Here is a 24,371-nt window from a genome sequence, read left to right as displayed (position 1 = left end):
TGTTTATTTCCAGCAGTGTTTACTCCCTTCTGGAGACAAGCACTTAGTAAATTGTTTGTTCCATTGTTGTGGGCAGGATCAACACGTCTGGTGTGAAGCCACAGTCTTTTCGGATCAATTGACACTTTTTTTTTTCTTTTGGTACCAGGGATTGAACTCAGGTCCTTGCGCTTGCGAGGCAGGCAGCAGAACCACCCAATTGACACTCTTAAGGAATAATAATAAGGCAAAAGTGAGGCACAGCATAAAGGGGACAATGCAGGAGTTGGATTAGTGTGTGGGAACGTTTTGTAGAGTTGAGTTTGGAATTGAAAAAAAGACTTTTTTGAATGACAGTGTGTTTATTGACACAAAGTCTACAGGGGACATACTCATCCTGTGCGGGGGGAGGTGTGGTGTGGGTTTCTTGGGTACCAGTAGATGCTGGGCCAGCAGGAGACGGGTGGTTTATTGTATAAGAGTCCTCAGAGGGAGCAGTGACAGGTGAAGTGGCTTAGATAAAGTGCAAACAGCTTGAGGTCACCTTGAAAATTGCACTAACTTTTCCCTTTGCTCTCTAAGAGACCTCACCAATTACAGTACTGCCTTAAAAACCAGCATTCCAGAGAGGGTCAGAACCTTTAGATAAGGTACAGTTTGGCAGTGTTTGTAGTTTGAAGTGATTTACATTTTGCACAGGGTAAGCCTGATTTTAGCAAGTCACAGAGTATAAAGACAGGGAAGCTAATGGTTATGGACTTGGTTTTCTTTTTGGCAATTTAAAATGTGTTTTCTCTCTTTTGAGGAAAAGTGAGCCCTTCTGTAGTATTCCTCCTTCTTTCCCTAACATCTCTCTCACTTGACCTTCCCCTATGATTTGAAGCTATTTGCTGGGTTGTAGAACTAATGTTTAAACATTTCTCCTTTCAGTGGCTCCATGCCTGCCTCATAAGCACAAGCTCCTGAGTTCGATCCTTGGTACTAAAAAAAAAAAGTCCACAGAACATTTCTCCTTATTAGTATGTGAAAAAGAATTAAAAGAAATATGCTAAGACCATTTAACTAGGCTGCCCATTATGGTACATAGATCATTTGAGACACTGAGTGTTACAAAGAAATGACAACTCTTTGTGTGCTAAGAATATGTACTCTTCTTTCTTCCCTTTCTTCCTTTCTTTCTCACTTTTTTTATTTTGTTGAAAATTGAAGTGCAGGGGTTTTAGTGAAGCATTTAGACAAAATACTTTTTGTTTTTCACCATTCATTTTCCTACTATTGAAATGCCTGCATTAATGCACAAATTCATATATATAACACAACAGTTGGGATTAAATGCAAGGTTACTATATTGATTCCATTGTCCCCTTTATTTATCCTAATATATGTGTACTTGATAGAAATTTCACTTTGCAAAGTGTTTTAGGAGTTCTCCATTATTTACATGATCCCAAGATGTAATTCTTTAAAGAAAGGAATGGCAAATTATTTTAATGCTTTTATTGTTTTTGTTTCTAGCTTATTCTACTAAGCTCAACAAATTTCCTGTATTTAATGTTAATGATGACTTGAATGATCTGTGTACCAGTGCAGTAAGCCCAAATACTACTAAAGCCACGCGGTACGCCCTGAATGTGTGGCGATATTGGTGCATGACCAACGGGCTCAAAGATCACACGGACATCACCAAGGTAAGGGACCCCTGAGTTTACTACTTCTTTTGGCCAACTTCACTGAGCTTCCAAGTGCCAGGCACTGTACTAGGTATTGCAAGGAACAGAGAACAATTGCTTTCTGCCTGGGGAAATTTTTAAAGGACATAAAATAGGAAGAAAAATACAGTCCAAAGCAGAATTTAGTATGTTATGATTTTGCAAATCAGAAATTGCTAGAAAACCCAGATGGATAAATTAATTTGGTTTGATGAGACTGGAGAGGGAACTGACATTTAAACTGTATTTTGAGAGAAGGGTAGGATTTCAGTAGAGTTAGATGAGTACAGGAGTTTTCAAGGCTGATGTGAGAATAAGTACATTTTTGGAGGACAAAAATGCTTACTTGAAGCAGAGGTTTCATATATGCATATAGTAGACCATATGCCAGATTTTGGTAATCCTTAAGTGCCAATTAGAATTCCTGTAAACATTGAAAAATCACTGAAGTTATTTGTTTTTGGTAGAGAGAGACTTTATTTGAAAGAATTATTGTAGGATCTGATCATAAGAGCTACAAGTACCTTAGGATTAGGCAAAAAAGGGCAGGGGATTTAGCTCAGTGGTTTCCGCTGCCTGCTGCGCAAGCTCAGGGACCCGAGTTTGATCCCCAGGACCAAAAAAAAAAACAAGAAACAACAGATTTATACACCAGGAACTCTAGAGAGTTCAAGTATAGACTGAATTTTTATAAAGTATTTTAAGATTTATAGGTGAAATTTTATGGAAATAAAAAGCATAAAAATAATCAACAACATACCCTTCAAAATGATCTAACAGATATGAAAATAAAGTGAAATTTCTGCTTTTGGCCATGAGAGAAAGGGGCTCAAAAGTACCCTCCTTCTTTAGCAACTAGAAATGCAACACAATATATGAAACAACTCCTTGCAGACAGAACAGCACAAAATGTGATCCCTAAAACAAGGAGACAAGTGAGAGAAGGGTCATCATCTCTAAGGCTTCTGCCTAGAGGTAATTTCTGAACTGCAGTAAAGGGAGAGAGGGAGAACTTAACAGAGCCTGGCAATCTTCACGGAGTTGAGGTCAGACAGAAATCAGAGTTTGGGAAACTGCGGATATGAGTACACTAAAAAGAGATTTCAGTTCACTGAAAGAAAAATATGACAAAATCCAGAATTGAGCAGTGTAAACTTGGTAATTTCTAGCACCCAATCAAGTGTTACTGGACATGGGAACATGTATGTGACCCTCATCTGGGAGAAAAAGCAGTTAAGTTTCACTTCTAGCCAATTTGGAGGGCCAAAATTGCCTTCATGCCAGAAACAAACAAAAGATATAAAACAGTGCAAGGCACTGCATAGAAGGCAAAGAAGAACAGTGATCCCTGAGAGACAGGAAAGAGGCAAGGTGATACCTCTGAGTATTCCAGTTTGTTGACTTGAAAGAGTTAACAGGTCTGTGGGTCACAGAGGGAGAATTCATACAGTGCCCAGCCTGCTTGCTGAGTTGAGGAAAGGAAACAGTCCAGAGAGACAAAAGTGACTAGAATTATGATAGTATCCAAAGGTAGAGGAGAGCAAAGAGAGAGCCTAAGGGAACTAAAGATACACTCCTCAAATGTTCAACTGAGTGCTATCAGTATGTGCATGTGAAGAAGCCACTTGAAGCTGGCAAAAACCACTACTTGAAAAGTTTAGAGGTAACAGTAGTAGGTGGCACTCACACAGAATTGGAGGCCATGTGGCCCACCAACTAGACTGAAAAAATCCCTCAAGATTCAAGGGTTAGCCAGCCAAGCACTTTGGATGAATAAAGCAGGAGAATCAAATTCAAGCAAGCCTGGGCAATTTAGTGACTTAGCAAATTCCTACTCCAAATTTTAAAAATTAAAGAAGGGATGGGAATATAGCTCAATACAAAGGCCCTGGGTTCAACCCCCAATATTACCACCACCAGCCAAAACAAAAGCAATTCATAGGCTAGAGTTCAGGTTTTACATCTTGTGTGTAGACTAAGCTCTGCTCTATTCTACCCAAAGATCCTAAAAGCAAGACCCAAAGGGTCAAATGGTTTTTAATTAATCATATTCCAAAACAAAATTTAAGAATATATACAGATGTAAAAATATTAAAACACAAAAGCTCAATAAAATTCACATGTGTATCATCTATAAATAAAAATTATCAGACATTCAAAGAACAAGAACATATATTTTTTTCAAATGAATAAAAACGCAGAAATGACACAGATTATAAAATTAGAAGACAAGGACATTAAAACAGTTGTAACTGTATTTGATAACTTTAAAAAATTAAGCAGGGTTATAGATTTGATTTGAGATTCAAAATGCAGTTCTAGAGACAAAACTACAATGTCTGATAAAAGATAAACTGCTTAGGCATATTACACATTAGAGAAGAAAATATGTGAACTTGAATATACATTCTAACAATAGTCACTGCAGAATGAAATACAGGAAGAAAAGAGAATGAGCATTAATAAAGTCTGTGACATTTCAAATGGACTAATATACAGATAGTAGTTGGAATCCTTGAAGCAAGGTAGAAGAAGAGGGGAAAAAAAAAATCTTGAAGGATAACAGCCCTAATTCCACCAAATTTGATAAAACTATAAACCCTTGGGCTGGGGATTTAGCTTAGTGGTTTTGCCGCCTGCTGCACAAGCACAAGGACCCAAGTTCGATCCCCAGTACCAAAAAAAAAAAAAACTATAAACCCATAGATTCTAGACACTCATTGAACCGCACACAAGAAGTGAAAACTTTATAAATGTAAACCATAATAATCAAATCACTTAACCAGTTGTAAACAGAAAATTTAAAAGCAGTTAAAAAAGAAAGATGTGATATACAGAGGAACAAAGATAAGGCCAACAACAAATTTCTCGTTAAAAACATGGCAAAAAAAAAAAAAAAAAACCATGGCAAATTGGGCCGGGGTTTTAGCTCAGTGGTTCCGCTGCCTGCCTTGCAAGCCCAAGGACCTGAGTTCAATGCCCAGTACCAAAAAAAGAAAAAAAAAAAAAAAAAGGCAAATGAAAATCTAATTGATCAATTTCTTTAAATTACTGAGAGAAAAATAAAGACTTTTCAGTTATTCAAAAATGAAAGAATTCATCATCAGGCGATCTACACTCTGAGAAATATTAAAGAAAGTTCTTTAGCCAAAAGGAAAATAGTACTATATGAAATATATTGATAACAAAGGAAAGAACTTTAGAAAGTATAGCTACATGGCTAAGTAGGTAAGTTTTTAAAATCTCATTTTCTTTGAAGATCATTGACAAAAACAGATAAAACAGAATAATAAAAATATTAAATTGATGTAGAAATAGAAAAAAGAAAACTTTTTCACTAGAAACTATGCAAGACAATAGGATGACATTTTTTAAGATATGAAAGAAAAAACTATCAACCTAAAATTTTACACTCAGAGTAAATAAAAGTGAAAGTGAAATAAAGACCTGTTCCCAAAAAACAAACCTGAGAGAATTCATCACCAAAAGACCTATGTAACACTAAATATTAAAGGAGCTCTTTAGGCAAAAGCAAAATTATGTCAGATGAAAACCTGGATTCTTCAAAGAAATGTAAAGTGTTGAAATGGAATTTTTAATTTCCAAAAAGATAATTGACTGTTAAACCAAACATAATAACAATATATTGCAAGGCTTTTATGTTATATATGGAGAAAAATGCAGAGCAATGGACTGGGGATTTAGCTCAGTGGTGCCGCCATCTGCCTCACAAGCACAAGGTCCTGAGTTCGATCCCTGGTACCAAAAAAAGAAAAAATGCAGAGCAATAATAGTAGAGGATAGATGGAAAGATGAAAGTATAGTATTGTAGTTCCAACAATATATGTGAAGTAGTGTAGTATTTGAAGGTAGCATATGATAATTTAAAGATTATTTGTTTATTTATATTTGGTACGGGGATCGAATTTAAGGATAATTTAAATTATAAAAATAATTTAAAGATTGCAAATCATAGAACAGCACTAAAAATATAAGACAGAGAGCTGACAATCCTAATGTAAAAGTAAATGTAATTGTAAAACATAGGCAAAAGGAAAAGAGAATAAAAGAACAAAGAAGTGATATATCAAATAGAAAACAAATAGCAACATGGTAGATTTAAACTCAGGCATCTTGATAATTATACTAAATAGAAATGCACTAAACACTACAACTCAAATAGAGAGATTGTCTCCCCCCACCAAAAAAAAGCAAGAGTCAACTGTACAGTCCATATCTGACTTTAAAAACTGAGAAATATTGAAAATAAATGGATAGGAGAAAGATATAGTGCAAAATATTAATCATGGAGTGTCTGTTAATATCAAACAAAGTAGACACCCATGGAAGGAATTTTAGCAGGAATGAAGAGGGAAATGTAATAGTGATAGAAGTCTCAATTTAAGGAGATTGAAATCATACAGAGTATATTCTGTCTACAACAGAATTATAAATTAATTACAGATTGTACAGATTGCTAACTAGATAGTCCTCAATTCTTAGAAGTTGTTACGTTACTAAATAAGCCACAGATCAAGAACAAATCACAAAAGAAATTTTAAAAATCTTGAACTAGGGGCCAGGGATTTAGCTCAGTGGTTTCACCGCCTGCTGTTCAAGCGGAAGGACCTGAGTTCAATCCCTGGTACCAAAAAAAAAACACACAAAAAAATCTTGAATTAAATGAAAATGAAATCAGATTTTGTGGGAGGCAGCAAAAGCAATGCTTAGAGAAAAATATCAGCACTAAGTGCTGATATTAGAAAAAGGTCTAAAATCAATGCCTATGAAACAAGAATATGAATATAAAACCAGTATGAGTCAAGAATTAAAAAATAAACTATTAAAATAAAAATATGTGTTTTGAGTTAAAAAGTAAGTTTAGACTCAGATGAAAATATAATTAGTAAGTTATAAAAAAGTTCTAAGGAAACTATCTGGATCATAGCACAGATACATAGCAAGATTATGGCACTTGAGGACTCAAGATTTAGAGAATGAAGAAGACCCAAATTATGAAAACCAGAAATAAAAGAGGGGCTATTGCTAACAACCTTACAGAAACAGACAAACTTTTAAAAGAGGATTCTTGGGGAATACTATGAAAAATTGTATCCCAATAATTTAGATAATGCAGGTTAAATGGACAAATTCCTGGAAAGATATAAAAAACAAACCTCTGATAGCTTCCTGTTGCTCTTAGGATAAATCCCAAGCTGTTTACTTTATATTCTAGTCTTCAGAACCTGTTTTTACCCTGTGGTGTTTGCAAAGATGCCTACAATTCCCCTCCCCATACACACACCCCTTGGGAGTATGACTTTGTTGCTTTTCCCATCAAGAGGTGGAATCGGTTTTCTCCTTCAATCTAAGCTGCCCGTGTCACTTATTTTGACCAACAGGATATAACGGAAGAGACAATGTGTGGAATTCTAAAACCAAGCCTCACAGATTCTGCTTTGATCTTTAGATTCTTACTGGTCTTAGTACATAGTGTTGCCGTGTGTGAAAGCCCAGTTAGATCTGAGGAATATGTGGACAAGCTGACTCCTACATACTACCCAGATGACTGTACCATGTGTACCCCAGGTGAGACCAGAATAGGAAATACTCATTTAAGCCAGGCCCAGAATGCTAACTTATCAAATCATGAGATGTCTTGGCTTTCCAGGCATGGTAGCACACAGCTGTAATCCCAGCACTCTGGGAGACTGAAATAGGAGGGTTGGAAATTCAAACTCAGCCTAGGCAATTTAGCAACTAGCAAGACTATCTCTTAAAATGAAAAACAGAAAAGGGGTAGAGGCATGGTATTGTTGCTCAGTGTGAAGGCCCTGGGTTCACTCCCTAGTACTTGGGGAAAGGGGGCCTTGCCTTTAAGGCACTAAGCTTTGGGGTGATTTATAATGCATCCATAGTTAATTGGTAAACACTTTTTTTCTTTAGGATGATCTTGTGTTTGCTTTGTGCTCTGTACTGTTTCCCCAGCCTCATCAAACGTTTCACCATTTCTAGAAACCACAAGACCCTTATGCTTCTGAGTCTTTGCCACATGCTACTTTTTCTGCCTAGAATGCTTTATCCTTTTGCTCTCTTTTAAAATTTTCTATTCATTCCTCCAGAACTAGCTCAAATTTGGCTCTCCCAGCTTCCCTAAGCAAAGTTACACTGTCACCTGAGGATCCCATGGCACTTAATTTAAATTTTTGTTCTGGTGCTTGCCGTGCATAAGTACTTTCCACGTTGAGATGCTCCTGTCTGTTTACATGTCTATCTCTCAGAATGTACTTGAAAGCATCACATTCATGGCTGGGTCTTCAGTCCAAATCAGAAGGCCTGGAATATAACTGAATTGGCACCACATGAACTGATAAATGTGGGATAAATCAATGAGTTAAATTTAGTATTAGGAACATCAAGCTGAGTTAGAATACAGAACATTTTTCTTGATTTCCACAGACTACCACAAGTTTCAAAGTAAAATCACAGCAAAAGCAATTCCAGGAGAAATGTCAATCACAAAATTTATATTGTTTATACATAAGAAACCATTCATTCTGGTCCCTACTGACTGCCTCTTTAGTTTTCTCAGACTCAGTTTTGATTGGTGATTATTTCTCTAGGTTGCTAAGGACTTCAGTCTGTTATAAAGACTTTACAAACAGTTACTTCTTTAACTACTCTTGAGTTGATTTGCTATGTCAGTATTAACTGTGAATTATAAACTTGGCTTCTTTAATATAACAATGACCAAAAAGAAATAAGAGCTTAAACAGACAACTAAATTTGAGTTACCAGGTGCCAAACTGTGATCAAGAGCTATTACCTGCCAGTTGTATCTATATTAAAGACACACCTAAACTTAATATAGCTTGCACTGAGACCAAAAATATGAGATTAAAAAGTATGCCACTTGATGCTACAATTTCTTTTGTTCACTAAATGTTGCCTAATTCTCTAAGATATTGGCTTCTTTCTTAAGCAATATTTAATCTGAATGACTCGTGTAAGTGGATTACAGTAGATTGGGCTATCTCTTTTCCTTCACTTATTATTTCCCTGGATAACACGGGGTCAACTAAGAAGTATTAGAATTGAGGATTAGGCACAATCTATGGGAGAGTTGAAAAATTTTTACCTTCTGAGATGTAGTTATTACCTAAGTCATGGAGAGTATGGAGAAATGAGGCTCTTTTCATGAATTCCTACAAGGAGATATATGGGTTTCCGGTAGCAGGCACCTGTCTTCATAGTGATTTCAGAGTCCAGAAAACAAGGCCCTGTGACCTAAAAAAGGTTAAGGCTAGTGGGAATAGAGAAATGATATTGGGAGTCAATGTGAACAGTTGGATTTTTAAATTATTATTAATAGTATATTAATAATTATTTTAATTATTTAAAGGAAAAGTTATATTTTATTGATTTATTTGGGTTTTTATAATTATGAAAACATGTACATAAAATTTATTCTTAGCCATTTTAAGTGTACAGTTTGGTGGCATTCATTGCATTGACAGTGTTGCAGAACTGTGACTACTCTTCATTTCCAGAACTCTTTCATCATTCCAAGTAGAAACTGTACCCATTAAACAATAGCTCTCCATTTCTGCTTCACCTCAGGCCCTAGAAACCTCTATTCTTTCTGCTGCCATGAATATACCTATTCTAGGTTCCTTACATAAGTAGAATCATATGTCCTTTATCTCTAAGTTGTCCTTTTGTACGGCTTATTTCACTTGTCAAAACATTTTCAGAGTTCAGCCATGTTTTAGCATGAATTGGTAATTTGTTCCTTTTTATTGCTGAAGGGTATTCCATTCTATACAAATGCCACATTTTGTTTATCCATCTGTTGATGGACATTTGAGTTACTTTGAGCTATTTATTGTGACTAATGCTGCAGTGAATATGTGTGTACACATCTTTGTAAGGACATGTTATCGGTCTTCTTGGGCATGCAACTACGAATGGAATTGTTTGGTAACATGGTACTTTCATGTTTAACTTCTGGAGACCTGCCAATCTGTTTTCAAAGCAGCTGTATCATTTTATATTTCTATTGTAAGTATATGAGAGTTCCAGTTTCCTTATACCCTCACTAATACTGGTTATTATCATTGTTTTACTTAATTCTAGCCATCCTATTGGGGATGAACTGGAATCCCCTGTGGCTTGGCTTTGCATTCCTTGATGTCTAATGAGGCTGACCATCTTTTCGTGTGCTTATATATCTTCTTGGAGAAGTGTCTATTCCGATCATTTGCCCATTTTTGAAATGCACTGTCTTCTTCCTGTTATCATAGTTCTTTATATATCTTAAGTATAAGCCTTGTATGAGATATATAATTTGTAAATATTTCCTGCCATTCTGTGAGTTGTCTTTTCATTTTGTTTTGTTTTGTTTCTTTTGAGACAAGGTCTTGCTATATAGTTCAGTCTGGCCTTGAACTCACTTTGTAGGACAGGCTGGCCTGGAATTTGTAGCAATCTTTCTGCCTCAGCCTCCTGAGTTCTGGGATTACAGGCATCTTTTCACTTTCATGGTGCTGCTTTCTGAAGCATAGTTTTTAATTTTAATGAATTTCAATTTATTTTTCCTTGCATTACTTGTACCTAAGCAATGGTCTAAGAAACCATTTTCTGATCCAAGGTCATGCAGAGTTACTCTTTTTCTGCCTCTAAAAATTTAGAACTTTAACTCTTACATTGGATCTTTGATCCATTTGGAGTTAATTTGTGTATGAGGTCGTAGTCCAACTTCAGTCTTTGGTATAGAATATCTAGCTATCCTAGCACCATTTGTTGAAAAGATTATTATTTCTCCTTGAAGTTATTTTTCCCCCTTATTGAAATCAATTATCTTTTTATCTGAGAATTGGTTTCTGATTCTTAGCTATATGTATAGTGTCAGGAACGTACAGTCCTGATTTCTTTTCTTTTTTTTTTTTTTTTTTTGGCACCGGGGATCGAACTCGGGTCCTTGCACTTGCGCAGCAGGCGGCAAAACCACTGAGCTAAATCCCCGGCCCCAGTCCTGATTTCTATAGCTCTGTAGTAAGTTTTGAAATTAAGAGTGAGTATTTCAACTTTGTTCTTTTTAAAAATTGTCAGCTATTTTTATTTACTTTTCTATATGAATTTTAGGATCAGCTCTCTAAGCAGCTGGGATTTTTTTTTTTTTCCTTTTGGTACCGGGGATTGAACTCAGGTCCTTGCACTTGCAAGGCAGGCGCCAGAACCGCTGAACTAAATCCCTAGCCCTGAGCAGCTGGAATTTTGATAGGGATAATGCTAAATCTGTAGGTAATTTGGGAGATTATTGCCAATTTTAACAATATTAAGTTTTCAATCCATGAACACAGGTCATCTTTGTTTCTTGGTTTCTGTTTGAAGTGGTAAAGTAAAAAAATAAGATTTTCCTTAGAACCAGTTATTTAGGAAGTCTTTCTGTCCTACCATCCACATGGCTATTTCAAAAACCATTACATTAAGTATGATGGACCACTTTCGGGTGAGTTGTTTGAATTAGTAATGGGCTTAATCAGATTTCTTCTTTTGGATTATTTTTTTTTTCCTACTGAAAATGAGAGTTGATCTCATACTAATACTTGAAGAAGCTTGAAGTTATAAACCTTGAAGAGAGGTAGTTGACCATGTTTACAGCTGTGTGAAGAAAGCTAGTCTTCACAGAGAAGCAGAGATGAGAGACAGTGTCCTGATGGCCTTGGAGTCCACTAATTCTGATATGCCTCATTGCTTAGGCTTGCGCAAGGTTGATACTTCTCTTGTAACCAAAGGAGTCAAAGGTAATATAAAGAGAGGTTATCACCTGCAAGTAGGGAGTTGCAGGTGACAATAAAAACAACCAAAGCCTGCTGAATTTTAGTGCAGTAGCTATTGGGAAATTATTTTAACTGGTTATTGCTGGTACATAAGAAAGCTATTTTTCTTTTATTTTTTATACTGCTGTACTCTTTTTTATAGCTTTTCTACTGAATCTCTTGGAGTTTTCTAGACTAACAATCAGATTATCAGAAAACATTTGTCTTTTTCCTTTCCTGTATATGCCCATGTGTGTGCATGTGTGTATGTGAGAGTGCATGTGTAAAATTTCTTTTCCTTGTCCTACCTGGTGCCTCTAGAACAGTACTATATAAGAACAATGATATACAATGTGCTTATTCTCTCTCTGACTTTATAAAAAATTTTAATGTTTTCATTTATGTATAATTTGTATAATTCGTGTCTGTAAAATAGTCTTCATTACGATAGGATTTTTTCTTCCAATCTCAATTTAATTTGAATTTTTAAAACTTTGAAATGGATGTCATATTTTTAAAAATAAATTTTCAGTATCACTTAAGTTCATGTTACCTTTCTCCTTAATATGTGTCAATTACATTAAAGTATTTAAAACTGAATGATCCTTCCATTTCAGTAGTTGTTTTGATTAGTGTAGTGTAGTCCTAACTGTGATTTGATAACACAGGCAGTCTTTCTTTTATGATGTACTATGTCACCTGGAACTTGTGCATGTCAGAGCTATTCCTCACTTTGCATGGTATTAGTGTGCACACATTTTATGTAACATAATAATGTGCAAAGAGAAAGTTGTCCATATTTTACTTAGAGAAGTTTATATTTGTATTCATATACTTTTTGGTGTAATATAGATCAGATAGAAATGAAATATAGTCATTAATTCTTTTATATCTTAAACAAATACTGATATTGAAACCCTGTGGTTTATTAAGCCAAAGATATTTCGGGACCTATTCAGATAAATTCAAGTGAAAAATCAATAAGCATTAATTTGCAATGCAAAATAGATTTGTCACTTGTCCTCCCATTCAGCACCACATTCAGTGACAGCAGGACCCACGAGTGTTGATATCAAGGAAATTAATGCTGTAGCTATTGAGAGTTTAAATTTAGTTTAGGAATTGTTCAGACAGGATGACTGAATTTTATTAAAGGGAAAGAGATGAATGATTTGCAAACAAAGAGAAGACAGGACCTTCCAGAGAAGAATAGTGAAGTTACAAAAGGCTAGTAATAATAATATATGTGTTTGTAGACACATACATGCATATGTGTAGTCAGGTGTGTATGTTCATTACTACTTACAAACCTTTTCACAGTCCACTGTTTTAAATATTACTACAGTCCTTTGAGGTGTCAGTTATTATACCCTATTTTGCACATTGAAATGTTAATACCTAAGATTAGCGAGAGCCAAATACAGAACCTAGATCTTTCAGCTTGAAGTTAACTGTTCTTTGTACTCTTTTATGCTAAGGGGTCAGCCCTCTAGAGGCCACACATGTCCTGTCCACAGCAGAACCCCCAGTAAGGCTGAGAAGGGAGGAGGGGTCTGGCTATTTAGGTATCCTCAGATGTATAACTTCAGTGTTTGTCTCATTTGAGATCCCTGCAGTGAAGTTGAATGAGCTGCTTGAAAACTTTTATGTCACCGTTAAGAAGAGTGACGGCTCAGACTTCCTGGCCACCTCGCTCCATGCCATCCGCCGAGGCTTGGACCGCATCCTGAAGAATGCAGGTGTGGGCTTTTCTATCACCAGCAGCACCTTCAGTTCTTCCACCAAGAAACTCAAGGAGAAGCTGTGGGTGCTGAGTAAGGCAGGGATGTCGGGTGCCCGTTCTCGCAATATCGTCTACTTCTCTCTTTCTGATGAGGAAGAGATGTGGCAGGCAGGGTGTCTAGGGGATGACAGCCCTATCACTCTCCTTTCCACTGTGGTCAAGTACAACAGCCAATACCTGAACATGCGGACACTGCAGGAGCATGCAGATTTGATGTATGGTGATATTGAACTGCTCAAAGACCCACAGAACCAGCCCTACTTCGCCCGTACAGACAGTGTCAAGCGGGAGAGTCGGAGCAGTTCCACTAGAGTATGTCATGGGAAAATCTACCATGAGCATTCCAGGGGACACAAACAGTGCCCATACTGTCTCCTCTACAAGTACATGTACATCCACCGGCCACCCACCCAAATGGAGGCCAAGTCCCCCTTCTACCTTACTGCCAGGAAGGAGGCCACAGACATGGGCAGTGTGTGGTATGAGGAGCAGAGGATGGGACTGCGGTCTCTTCGGGGAATTGTCCCAAACTTAGCCAAGAAGGTCAAACTGGAAAACTGTGAGAACTTCACTTTTGTTTCTTTTACTCAGGTCTCCAAGAGGCTTGGCTCCCATAGCTGCTGCCAGTGAGCCCTCCCTGGATCCAGGCCGCTGCCTTGCTCCCCTGCCAGAGTCAGCAACAACCCAGAGCCTGGGATGGCAGAGGCTGACTGGGTGTGATTCCATGGACATGCTGGTCTTCATCAGTGTGGCCTGCTATTCCTCTGACTTGGAGTTTGTTTTTTAAAATGAAAGTAGGTGAATCTGAATAATTCGGCTATTTTATCCAAATGTGTGTCACCTTCACTCAATCATAGAAGCAAACACAATATATAATTGCTATAAAGAAGAGTGAGGAAATTCATTTTATCTAGTGCCTTTTTAGCACAGGTTTTCTGGAGGAAAAAACAAAAAGAAAAATTGAAGCTGTTTAAGTATCATTTTTTAAAATCCCAGTAGCCCAGTAGCTTTAGAATGTTATGAAGACTGTACACTTTGTTGAATTACATTCACAATAAGGAACTAGAAAGAGAGAGGTGGACATGTTAAAGAAGAATTGCACTTGACATTCCTTTGTGTTTTGTTGGTGGATGACTTGGTCCCGCAGAGCAAGCAGCCTCTCATGAGAATGTCCTGAAGCATCTGCTAGGGAGGAAGGGGCTGCCTGCTGCCACGGAAGGATCAATCTCTGCTGTCGGTAGAGAAAATTTTATGAAAAGAAGATTAATGCACCAAAAGGGTGTTTGTGAGAACAAGGTTTCCAGTGAACTAGACGGTTTGTACAACATGAGAGAATTTCCAGTAGTGAAAGAAAACGGCTTGGGAAAGCCACATGCGATCCAAATGTGAAAACCTCTGAAGCAGAAGTGCCTACGTCTTAGTTCTCAGCATCATGTGAGAGTGCTTTTCATTTGAACATTTTGTAAAGGTGGTGGTTGTTGTTTTAAATCTGTTCTTCATGTCATAGTTGTCCTATCAGCGTATAGCACTGGCTGTGTAAAACAACGAACAATAATGTTCAGGCTTAACCAGGAAAGTCCAGCAAAACAAGCCACAGGGAAAACAAATCCCCAAATGTGTTTATTAAAAGCTTTGAAATATTTTTTAATCAAAGTATGGCTTTTCCAGCCACAATAGATGTCACCCTTTTAGGGTTAGCACAGATGCTTGGGACACTATGACTTAGGCAGTCTACCGGGTAAGCAAACCCAGCATTAAGGATGTAGTTATAAAATCAGAGCATAATGATAAATTATCAAATGCAGTTTCAAACTATTTCACTCAGGTAAAACTCAACCTGACCACTTGTTTAAACATCAGCAGAGCTGCGCATGGTGGTATATGCCTGTAATCCCAGCACTTGGGAGGCTGAGGCAGGAGGATCACTGTGAGTTTGAGGCCAACCTAGACTACATAGTGAGTTCAAGGCCAGACTGAACTACGTAGTGAGACCCTGTCTCAAAAAAAAAAAACAACTAAAAACGAAATAAATAAACATATCAGAATTTTCTAATAACTACTCTGAATCCAACAATAAGTAACAAAGGAGCCCAAAGAGTGCTAACTAAAAATAATAGTAATTTCTAGGTGTCTTTATTTTGTATTTGAGAAAGACTGCTATATCTTTACATCATTATGTTTCTCTGTACACTTTCTAATCTCAAATTAAAATTCCAATGCAAATTCATTTTATAGGAGTCTTAAAATCAGTCCTGTTTCTTTCTCAAAGCATTATTTCAGTATTTGTTTTAATTAATCGTTTTTTAAATCATACACTGGCCATTGAATTATGTGATTGATACTTTACCAGAGAAGACTCAACCAATGCTGCCTTAAGGTCTAATGGTATACCATTTCTAGTTACAGCACATTTATAATTTTGTTTACTAGTTTCCTGAGTAGAGATTAATTTTGGTATATCTCCATGTGTATATAAATAACAAGTAATAGTTAATAGTGCTATGACTTGATATTGCATATTGTTCTGTCATGATTTCTTATAGTGATTTTAGAGTTTGATTAAGAAGGAGTAGACACAAAACATTAGTTACAGTTTCCTTTAGTTTGCTAAACGCCCAAAGGATATTGTGTTTGTGAAAAGCAAATGTTCATTTTCTTGTCAGTTCTGCACTTAAACTGAAATATAACCTATGTGAACTGTCACCATACCATACTACAGGCTAATTTAATAAAACCTCCATTTTTATTTTAAGTAGATTCAAGAAGAAATTTTTTCTAGGAATCACTGGGATCTTTTCAAATTTTAACATTTCCAAAAGTAGCAATAAGTGATCCAGAGGTTGTAACCTTTCTGTTAATTATGGCTTTTCAGCAGCTGAGTAACCATCTCTGCCTCAGGTTAGTTGCCTGTCACCTATTTGATGTATTATAAATCCCTAGAGTTCTGAAGGGAATGCTTATACTAAAAAATCAGAGGGGCAAATCTTAAGTGACACCAGATACAATGAAAGAACTGTTTCTCAGCATCCTAACTGCTGTTTATCACAGGCTCCTTTAGAGAAAGGGAGGGAGGAAGAAAACATCTATCGAGTGCTGCTGTGTGCCACCATCACACTAGGTCTGTCTCTGTTGTGTGTGTGTATATGTGCAGATATGCACACACTTTAGCTTTCCATGCAGCAACCCCTTGAAGACCTGCCAGCATGGCCAAGACCTGTTATCCATGTGTGTGGCTCTGTCCTCAGATGACCTTGAGGAGAGCACAAGAGCTCTGTCTGGCTGGCCCTCAGCTAGGCAATGGCTGTGTCTCTCCAGTCAGCCTTATGCCATCCCCTCTGGAGACCAGAATTTTCTGCTCTTGGCTGAGAAGGGAGAATCCCAAGAGAAGGAAGAGGGGAGGTTAAAAGCATTTTCTCCACTTACCTTTGAGTTTTTGTGCTCCACAGTTGTTGGGAATGAATATCAAGAATTCACAGGTTCTCCTAAAGCACAAGTTGCTTCTGGGCCCTGCATGAGGAATGGAGGTGCTGAGGTGTGAGAGGACCTGTGGAGCTCTTGAGGAGCTCACGCTGCAGCACCTCCTGTGTCTGCTCTAAAAAGTTCTGGGTCCCACCTCCCAGAATCCAGCAGGCCTCCTTCCTGGGAGCTGAGTTTAGCAGAAATAATAGGGCATCAACTTGATCAGATAGATCTAGTTAAATATAAAGAGTTTGGCTCAGTACTAGGCACATCATAAGCCTGTGATATATGTTGACTTTTATACTTAATCTGCATTATATCACTTATTTATTCCATTGTGGACATTCTGTGTCCCTTAAACTGTTAAATGTGAAGAGGAAACCAAACCAATAATCTGGTCAAGTTAACAAGTTTATTCCCATGAATTCTACCTCCAACACATCCAAGCCCTGATACCTCACATTTAAGCAAAAACAAATGAAGGAAGAACAGAAAAACCTTAAGAGGCTTTATGGAAATTTTTTCCACTGTTTTGTGCATTTGCAAAAAAAGGGAATAGTATGGAAGCACCTAACCAAAGCTGTGAAGAAAATGGCCTCTTTGGTCATGTAGCATTGTCCAGCTTTCCTTGGATTTTATTCTCCATTACTCTGCTCTGACTGATAAATGGTATTTGAAGAAATGTGAAATTCTGTTACCTTGGTTCTTATTTTAACAGTCTAATTAAAAGTGCATCAAGCACTTTTGGCATATTCATACAAACAGTCATTAAGAAAATCTGGACAAAGTAATATTGATGTAGAAATGAAAGCCTCTTGCTGTAGTCCAGAGATTACTGGGAGCTACTTCACTACTCTCTTGTAAAGTGGATCAATGGAGTGAATTATCTCCAAGGTGAATAATGTTAACACTTCTGCATTCTTCAAGGTCATACAGTTAGGAATGGTAACACCAGGATGCAGAATTCCTAAGTCTTCAATTAATGTTCTAATTTAGCACATCTCACTATCCTGGAAGGTCTTTGTTAGGAATAAGATTTCTTTTAACTTTTCTAGTTCCACAACTTACAAAATTATTTTTCTATCTCTAAACAGCAGAAGTTGATTATGTTTCTCAGTTTAGGCCAGTGGTGGCGAACTTATGGCACCGGTACTGCAGTGGGCTGTTTGTTATCACTGAAAGCTCTAAAAGGTTCACCATCACTGGTTGAGGCTAATGCTGGCTACATTGTTACTACTTAAATAAATAGAATATTTAAATATTATCCCTATCAAATATGCATCAGTTTGTTGCTTTTATGAAATATGGATTGCCAACAAATTTTGAACTCCTAATCAGTTATCTTTAGGCATCAATGAATGCAAATAATGAAGACCTCAATAAAGAACTACCTACTTTTCCCTAGATAAGCTTCAGTTTAGTCTAGGTTAAGGCCTGTACATATTTAGAAGCTGTTAAGAGATAGATCTAAACAGAATACACTGAAAGTTTCAAATTTGTATATATAAATGGTTTGGCTTTAGGATTGAATTTTTAATGCTCTGCATTAAAAGAAAAACATACAGTTGTTAAGGCCATGTTCTTGGGTAAGGATCTTTGTTTTTTGCCATATAAATGAATCAACTTAATTAGAACATGAGGTGGGATGGATTAGCAGCAACCTACAGCTGCACTACCTGAGAGAGGAGGTAGCCACGGGGGGTGATAGTTAAACTGATGTCTCTGGAAATTTCTACATCTGGCATGTATGTATTCAGACAGGGTAGTATTTCTCAAAACTCCTCTGAGGGAGGCTGCCCATCCTTAAAGCAAAGTTTGCCAGTGATAATGATGATGATTATGACAGTGCTGATGATTTTGAGAAATTCTAATTCTTTTATTTTCTTTGTCCAGTACTGGGGATTGTACTCTCCTACATCCCCAGCCCTTAATTTTGGTTTTTGAGACAGGATCTTGCTTAGTTGCCCAGACTGGACTTGAATTTGTGATCCTCCTGCCTCAGCCTCCCAAGATGCTGGGATTTATAGATATGCACCACGATACCTGGCAATAAATTCTACTTCTTTTCAGTTGAAGCTATCCAGAGACATTCCCCATGTTTACTTGTTGATTAGATTCAGATTGTTATTCAATTACAGTGCTTTGTTATCCGTCTAATGTAGCTTATATGGAAATTAACCATTTCAGAAAATATTTAAGACCAAAAAAATTGGATAATGTGTAGATGCATAGTAGTTAGATTAATATCAATAGTTATTAGATTCTCCACCACTACCACCCTGTTGAGAGGAAAATGGTCTCCTAAATACTTCATGGTCAATGCAGCTGATTAATTTGTATTTCACTCTAGTTATTGTTACATCTACTAATTTGCTCAAATCTTTTTTGAAAGTTCAAATTTGACTAACACTGTACTAAGGGCTTTATGTAGCTGCCTCATCTTCTCATTTAATATTCACAATAGTTCTGCAAAGTGCATCTAATTTTCCCATTTAACTTACTGAGAAACTACAAGGTAAATAAGGTAAATAAACTTCTCAAGTTCTTGCAGAACTAGTAAGTTGGAGACTCAAATTTGAACATAGATCTGACTCCAAATCCAGTGCTCAATCCATTAGAAAAAACTGCCTTCGGCCCCATAGATGTCCATTCAACTTGTAAAATATTTAAAAGTTTCTACTTGGGAGATATCCCATTTCTCAAGCCATACTGCATTACACCTTATATGACTCAATAATTGATTAGTTACTTGGTACCATTTAATAGTTCTTGGAAAGCCTGATAGTATTTTTGAATGAGTATAACATTTTCTGCCTGCAGAGAACCTTCTGTCTTTATCCATTAATTAATTTATATTACATATTATCTCCCTTAAAGGGCTCATGGGTCATACCAATTTAAGTCAGTTAGACATAGAAACTATGACTTAATATGAAAAGGAATTCCTAATCTATGTCATAATTATGTGCTCAGGTTTTTTACTTTTGCTCTTAATTTTGTTATCAGTATTTTTATATAATATTTAGATTGAATACTCTGAGCAAAATATACTTGGCCATTTGTTTTCTATTTTTTTTTTTTTTTTTGGTACCAGGGATCGAACTTGGGTCCTTGCACTTGCGCAGCAGGCAGCGGAACCACTGAGCTAAATCCCTGGCCCCTTGTTTTCTATTCTTTATCAGACCATATTTATTTCCTCTTTTGAGGCTTTAAAGACAATAAATTATAGGTGACTCTGAGGTCATCTAGCAAATTCCCTTAAAGCCCAGAGATATTAAAGAGCCTATCCAAGGTCAGCCAGGCAATAAGTAGTTCATTCAGGACTGGAAAACTAATTCAGAGCTCTTTCTTCCACATCATAGCTGGGAAGATTTGGATTTTTAAAAATTAATTAATAGTACTGCATCTGTCAAAATGACGTTGGGCCTGCAGAAGTTCCCAGTGAATTTCTTTTACCTTCTCAGAAAAACACCCATAAAGACCCGAAAGACCAAATCTCAACTCTAGAATCTAAGAGATTGACACAATTGCTGAGACATATAGAGGTGGATTAGGCAAACTTTCCAAGTTGTAGCTCAGTGTTTGTCTTCCATCCATGAAACAGGGACATTGTGAAATTAAAAATTTGAAAGTGTGCCAGGGATTTTAGCTCAGTGGTTTCACCGCCTGCTGCGCAAGCGCAAGGACCCGAGTTCGATCCCCGGTACCAAAAAAAAAAAAAAATGAAAGTGATTTAGTATATGTCTTCCTCCCAGCCATGTATGTCTCCTTATCCATACTCAGAGTTCCTGAGCTGGAGAAATAACTGACTGACCCTCTTAAGCAAATACTTCACCATGAAGAGAAGGTTCTAGATCCCAGCCTCTCTACCTTTTCCCCAACATTCTTCCTCTTCATTCAGCTCAAGCCCCCAAATCCTAAGGCTAAAGCATGAGTGGACAGCAGAGAGGGACCAGTAGACACATGGGATCTTGTGACAATAAAGCCTTTTAGATCAAAGCAGAGACAGTAAATGACTGGGTAGCAGAACAGAACATGCAAAGATTGTGTTTCACGTACAATGTTGGTTCAAACATTCAAAAAAACCAGCAAGAGAAAGGAAAATGATACTACTTAAATAGAAAAGTAGTAAACCAGAAAATGGACTTAGAAATATACACATCATCTTACCATCAACCTGAAATTTGACAAATAAGGGGATTTGACAAACAAGTGGACAGGTTCTGGGAAGAAAGAATCACATTTAAGGATGAGTACAAGAAGAAAAAAAAGCAAACAAAAAAGAAATGTGGAACCAAGGGAAATGAACAGTTTCCAGAACACTCTTGAAAATGTTGCTTCTGTAAAATGACTGAAATGTACCTTAAGATGGGAATGGGTTAAAAGAGAAAGTGAGTAGAATAAAATAGAAAAGGAAATAAATTAGAAGGATTTCACGGAAGTTAAAGCACAACAGTGGCAGATTAAAGCCCACATGGGAACCCAAAAAGAACAATATTGATGCTTTTAAAACTTGTAAATTATGTACAAGACAAACTTGAGACTTACTTTTCAAAATAAAATACTGGGGAAGAGAATGGATGTGGAAAATGACACTACTGGCATTACTGAAATGTGCTTTTTTAATGGAAGGCTATACTGAGAAAAATACTAACTATAAAAATTAAATTTTTCTGAACAGAATGAAAAATCTAAGCTTGTAGATTAAAACCAACTCACTGTATTTCAGGACCCCAAAAAAACAAAAAGTGAATGAGACCAGTAGTTAAGCACTTTCTGGCAAAAATAATAATAGAGAATTTAAAAAACCTCAGGCTTTCAGTCAAAAATTTAACAAGTTGGGCCAGGGATTTAGCTCAGTGGTTTCGTCACCTGTTGCGCAAGTGCAAGGACCGGAGTTCGATCCCCAGTACCAAAAAAAAAAAAATTTAACAAGTTGCTTACAAGAAAACAAAAGAGCATCTGGCTTCAGACTTCTCTGTACATATAACACTGAATGCCAGGAAACAACAGGGGATTTCCAGAGGAAAAGTTAAGTCTTTGAAATTTCAAACGTATTTTATATGTTAATATATTAGTTACAATTAGCACCCAGAAAATAGCTATGTACTGGTTATATAAAAATAATAAATCATACTGCAATCTACAAACCCTGTTTTAAATTAAACCATATTTGCCTAATATAATTTCAAGGAACTCTTGTATTGAACATCAGGTCATCATCCCCTAGCAGAACATGTATGCTTTTAAGTGGAAGAAACCACATGTGTAAAAGTGCCCAAAGTCTTCACATGAATGAGCTAAATTAATTAAGGTGGAGCTAAAAATAATTGGAGCATTACAGAATCATGTTCCATTTTTATTACTGAAATAATGTATGTTAATGATAGTATAAGTAGAAATTTCAGATATGACCTACACAAATAAATTCCTCTTGATTTTCCCCACAAGCAAACACTATTGTGAAAAAAATCTATTGTTTCTAGGCAGGTGTGGTGGTGCACACATGTAATCCAGCACTGGGGGATGCTGAAGTAGGAGGATCATGAGTTCAAGACTAGCCTGGGCAGCGAGACCCTGTCTCAAAACAAAACAAAAGTTCATTGCTCCCAAGTGAGTCAAGGCCAGGCTCCCTACTTTCTTCTGGGGCTTGACAACCTAGAGCGGAGCCTGGACTCCATTCCATGGCTGCTCCCCTCTCCTCACACTCGCTAATAGCTACAAACCAACACAGTTACTAAATGTGTGTCTCTTAAAAAGCAAATAAAGGGCTGGGGATTTAAAGCGCAAGGACCCAAGTTCGATCCCCAGTACCAAAACAAAACAAAACAAATTCTGGAATCTAGAATGTCAGCATTAGCACTAAAATTGGGTTTGTATTGTTTTTTCATTTGCTTGTACTGGAAGGACTTGGAAACCCACGGGAACACAGAGTGTCATCAGCCTCGATGCTCAGCTCCTTCCTGGCACTGTAAAAATTTCATCTGTGCCCCAAGTTGTCTGCCAATTTAAACCTTCAGCTAAATTTTCAGTGACACCAGCATGTTTGCTTTAAATTTAGCAATAAAACAGGTCACAGATTGCTTTGCATTTGCTTAGTTTTTCATTCTGAGCATAGCAAAACCTCTTCCCAAAGAGATAGAAAAAATCTCTTTTGGGTAGATTCCAAGTCTAACCTTCCCCAGGGTCCTCTCACTTCACCATGACTGACAAAAGTCTAATTTAACCATGTAGGTAAGAAACACAATGCTTTTATTTCAAAACTTAGTATTTTCTATGTGGTTATATTTTTCAAATATCAACAAAGCTGTATTCCTAATGTTTTCATTGTTCTGGATATGTATTTTTTTTTTAACAGAGAAAGATGCCCATAATTTCTTAACACTGGAAACATTCAGGTTGATGTTCAATAACTTAAATAATTTTATTACACCGTTTCCAACTCTTCCCCTGCAGTGATGGCTGCACTGGGCACACACTCGTGCATGTGGAGGAACGAGTGTGGAAGCAGGCGTCGTGTTTTCTGTTATGGCGTGTCAGCGAAAGAAGTGATTTTTATTGTTCAGCTAGTCCAGCCCTCCTAGTTGGTAGTCTGGTAGAGTCTGTTAATGCTTTGCAAGGTTCTGGATGTTTTTTTAAAAGTTGTTGCTTTATGTACATGCAGCTTGACTGTTTAACCCAGATTTTTTTTTTGAAAAATAAAAAAAATATAATGTATGCTTTATGTCTGTTTTCTTAATCTAGTTACTTTAACTTAATGTGCACTTGTATGACTTCTGAACATTTTTTTTAGTATCACATTTATGGAAGTAATGTTTTCCTTTGTATTCTTCAATGTTAGGACATTCTGAGCAGTTCCATTCCCACACTCGCTGCTTCTGAGCCAGTGTTCTTGGTGAAAGTTGTTCCAGCCAACTCTCCCTCTAGTCCTCTGACAGATTTCTTTGCTGGGCAGGCCAAGGCCCCATCTGGAAAGCTCTCCTGGTGACACACTGACCATGTGTACATGCCCTTAATGTTTTCTGCTTTGTAAATTAATTATTACTTTTGGAGACTACATTTAATCCTCAAAACTTTTATAGTAGAAAGTTACTGTTCTATATATACAGCAGCTGATGATGGCTGTGATAGAGCACACTTATAATCCCAGCAGTCAGGAGGCTGAGGCAGGTGGACCTCCATGAGTTCAAGGCCAGCCTGAACTACATAGTAAGAACCTGTTCCAAAAAATATATACAACAGCTAAAAACATTCCTAAGAAACAAGTTTCTGAAAAATATTTTTCAACAGTATGTGGTGGTAATAGCACAAAGATGAGAAGATACTTTAAGAATTACTGATCCTCAGGCAAATTGACCCTCTTTTCATTCTTCTATAATACTTTTTTAAACATTAGTTTAAAAATTCGATGATCTCCTGAGCGTGAGGCTGGCTCCTGGGCATTGCTCCAGCGGCATTGCTGCCCCTGCTATTTGCCACTGATGATTGTTCTCTTAGGAGAGTTAAGTAGGGGAGGACAGGACACCATTTGAATGGTTTAAAAAAAGCAGTTAAAATTTGATGAAGCTCTAGACCTTTTCCCAGGAAAATGCATATATGTATGCAACATTTTACAAAGTT

At 37.0% G+C, this 24,371-nt stretch overlaps 1 protein-coding gene across 5 annotated transcripts in view; it reads left to right on the top strand.

Moving 5' to 3' along the window:
- Kiaa1958 (KIAA1958 ortholog) overlaps positions 1-24,371 on the top strand; it is a 177,176-nt gene that overhangs the window by 142,679 nt on the left and 10,126 nt on the right. For 2 of the 5 annotated variants that reach the window (XM_004849565.3, XM_013073898.3), the window contains 2 exons: positions 1,495-1,667; positions 13,116-19,919. In XM_004849565.3, the coding sequence (XP_004849622.1) occupies positions 1,495-1,667; positions 13,116-13,922 (980 nt within the window). In that variant the 3' untranslated portion in view covers positions 13,923-19,919. Of the gene's footprint in view, positions 1-1,494; positions 1,668-13,115; positions 19,920-24,371 lie in introns of those variants that run through there. The other 3 variants (XM_021262240.2, XR_015439880.1, XM_087183350.1) reach the window with 3 other exon arrangements.

This window comes from Heterocephalus glaber, unplaced genomic scaffold (genome assembly GCF_053883595.1).
Source record: "Heterocephalus glaber isolate CG9 unplaced genomic scaffold, H.glaber_assembly_v1.0 deba00001479, whole genome shotgun sequence".
NCBI classification, from domain to species: domain Eukaryota; kingdom Metazoa; phylum Chordata; class Mammalia; order Rodentia; family Bathyergidae; genus Heterocephalus; species Heterocephalus glaber.
Note: the sequence above shows the minus strand (reverse complement) of the source record. Positions and strands in the feature narration are given on the sequence as shown.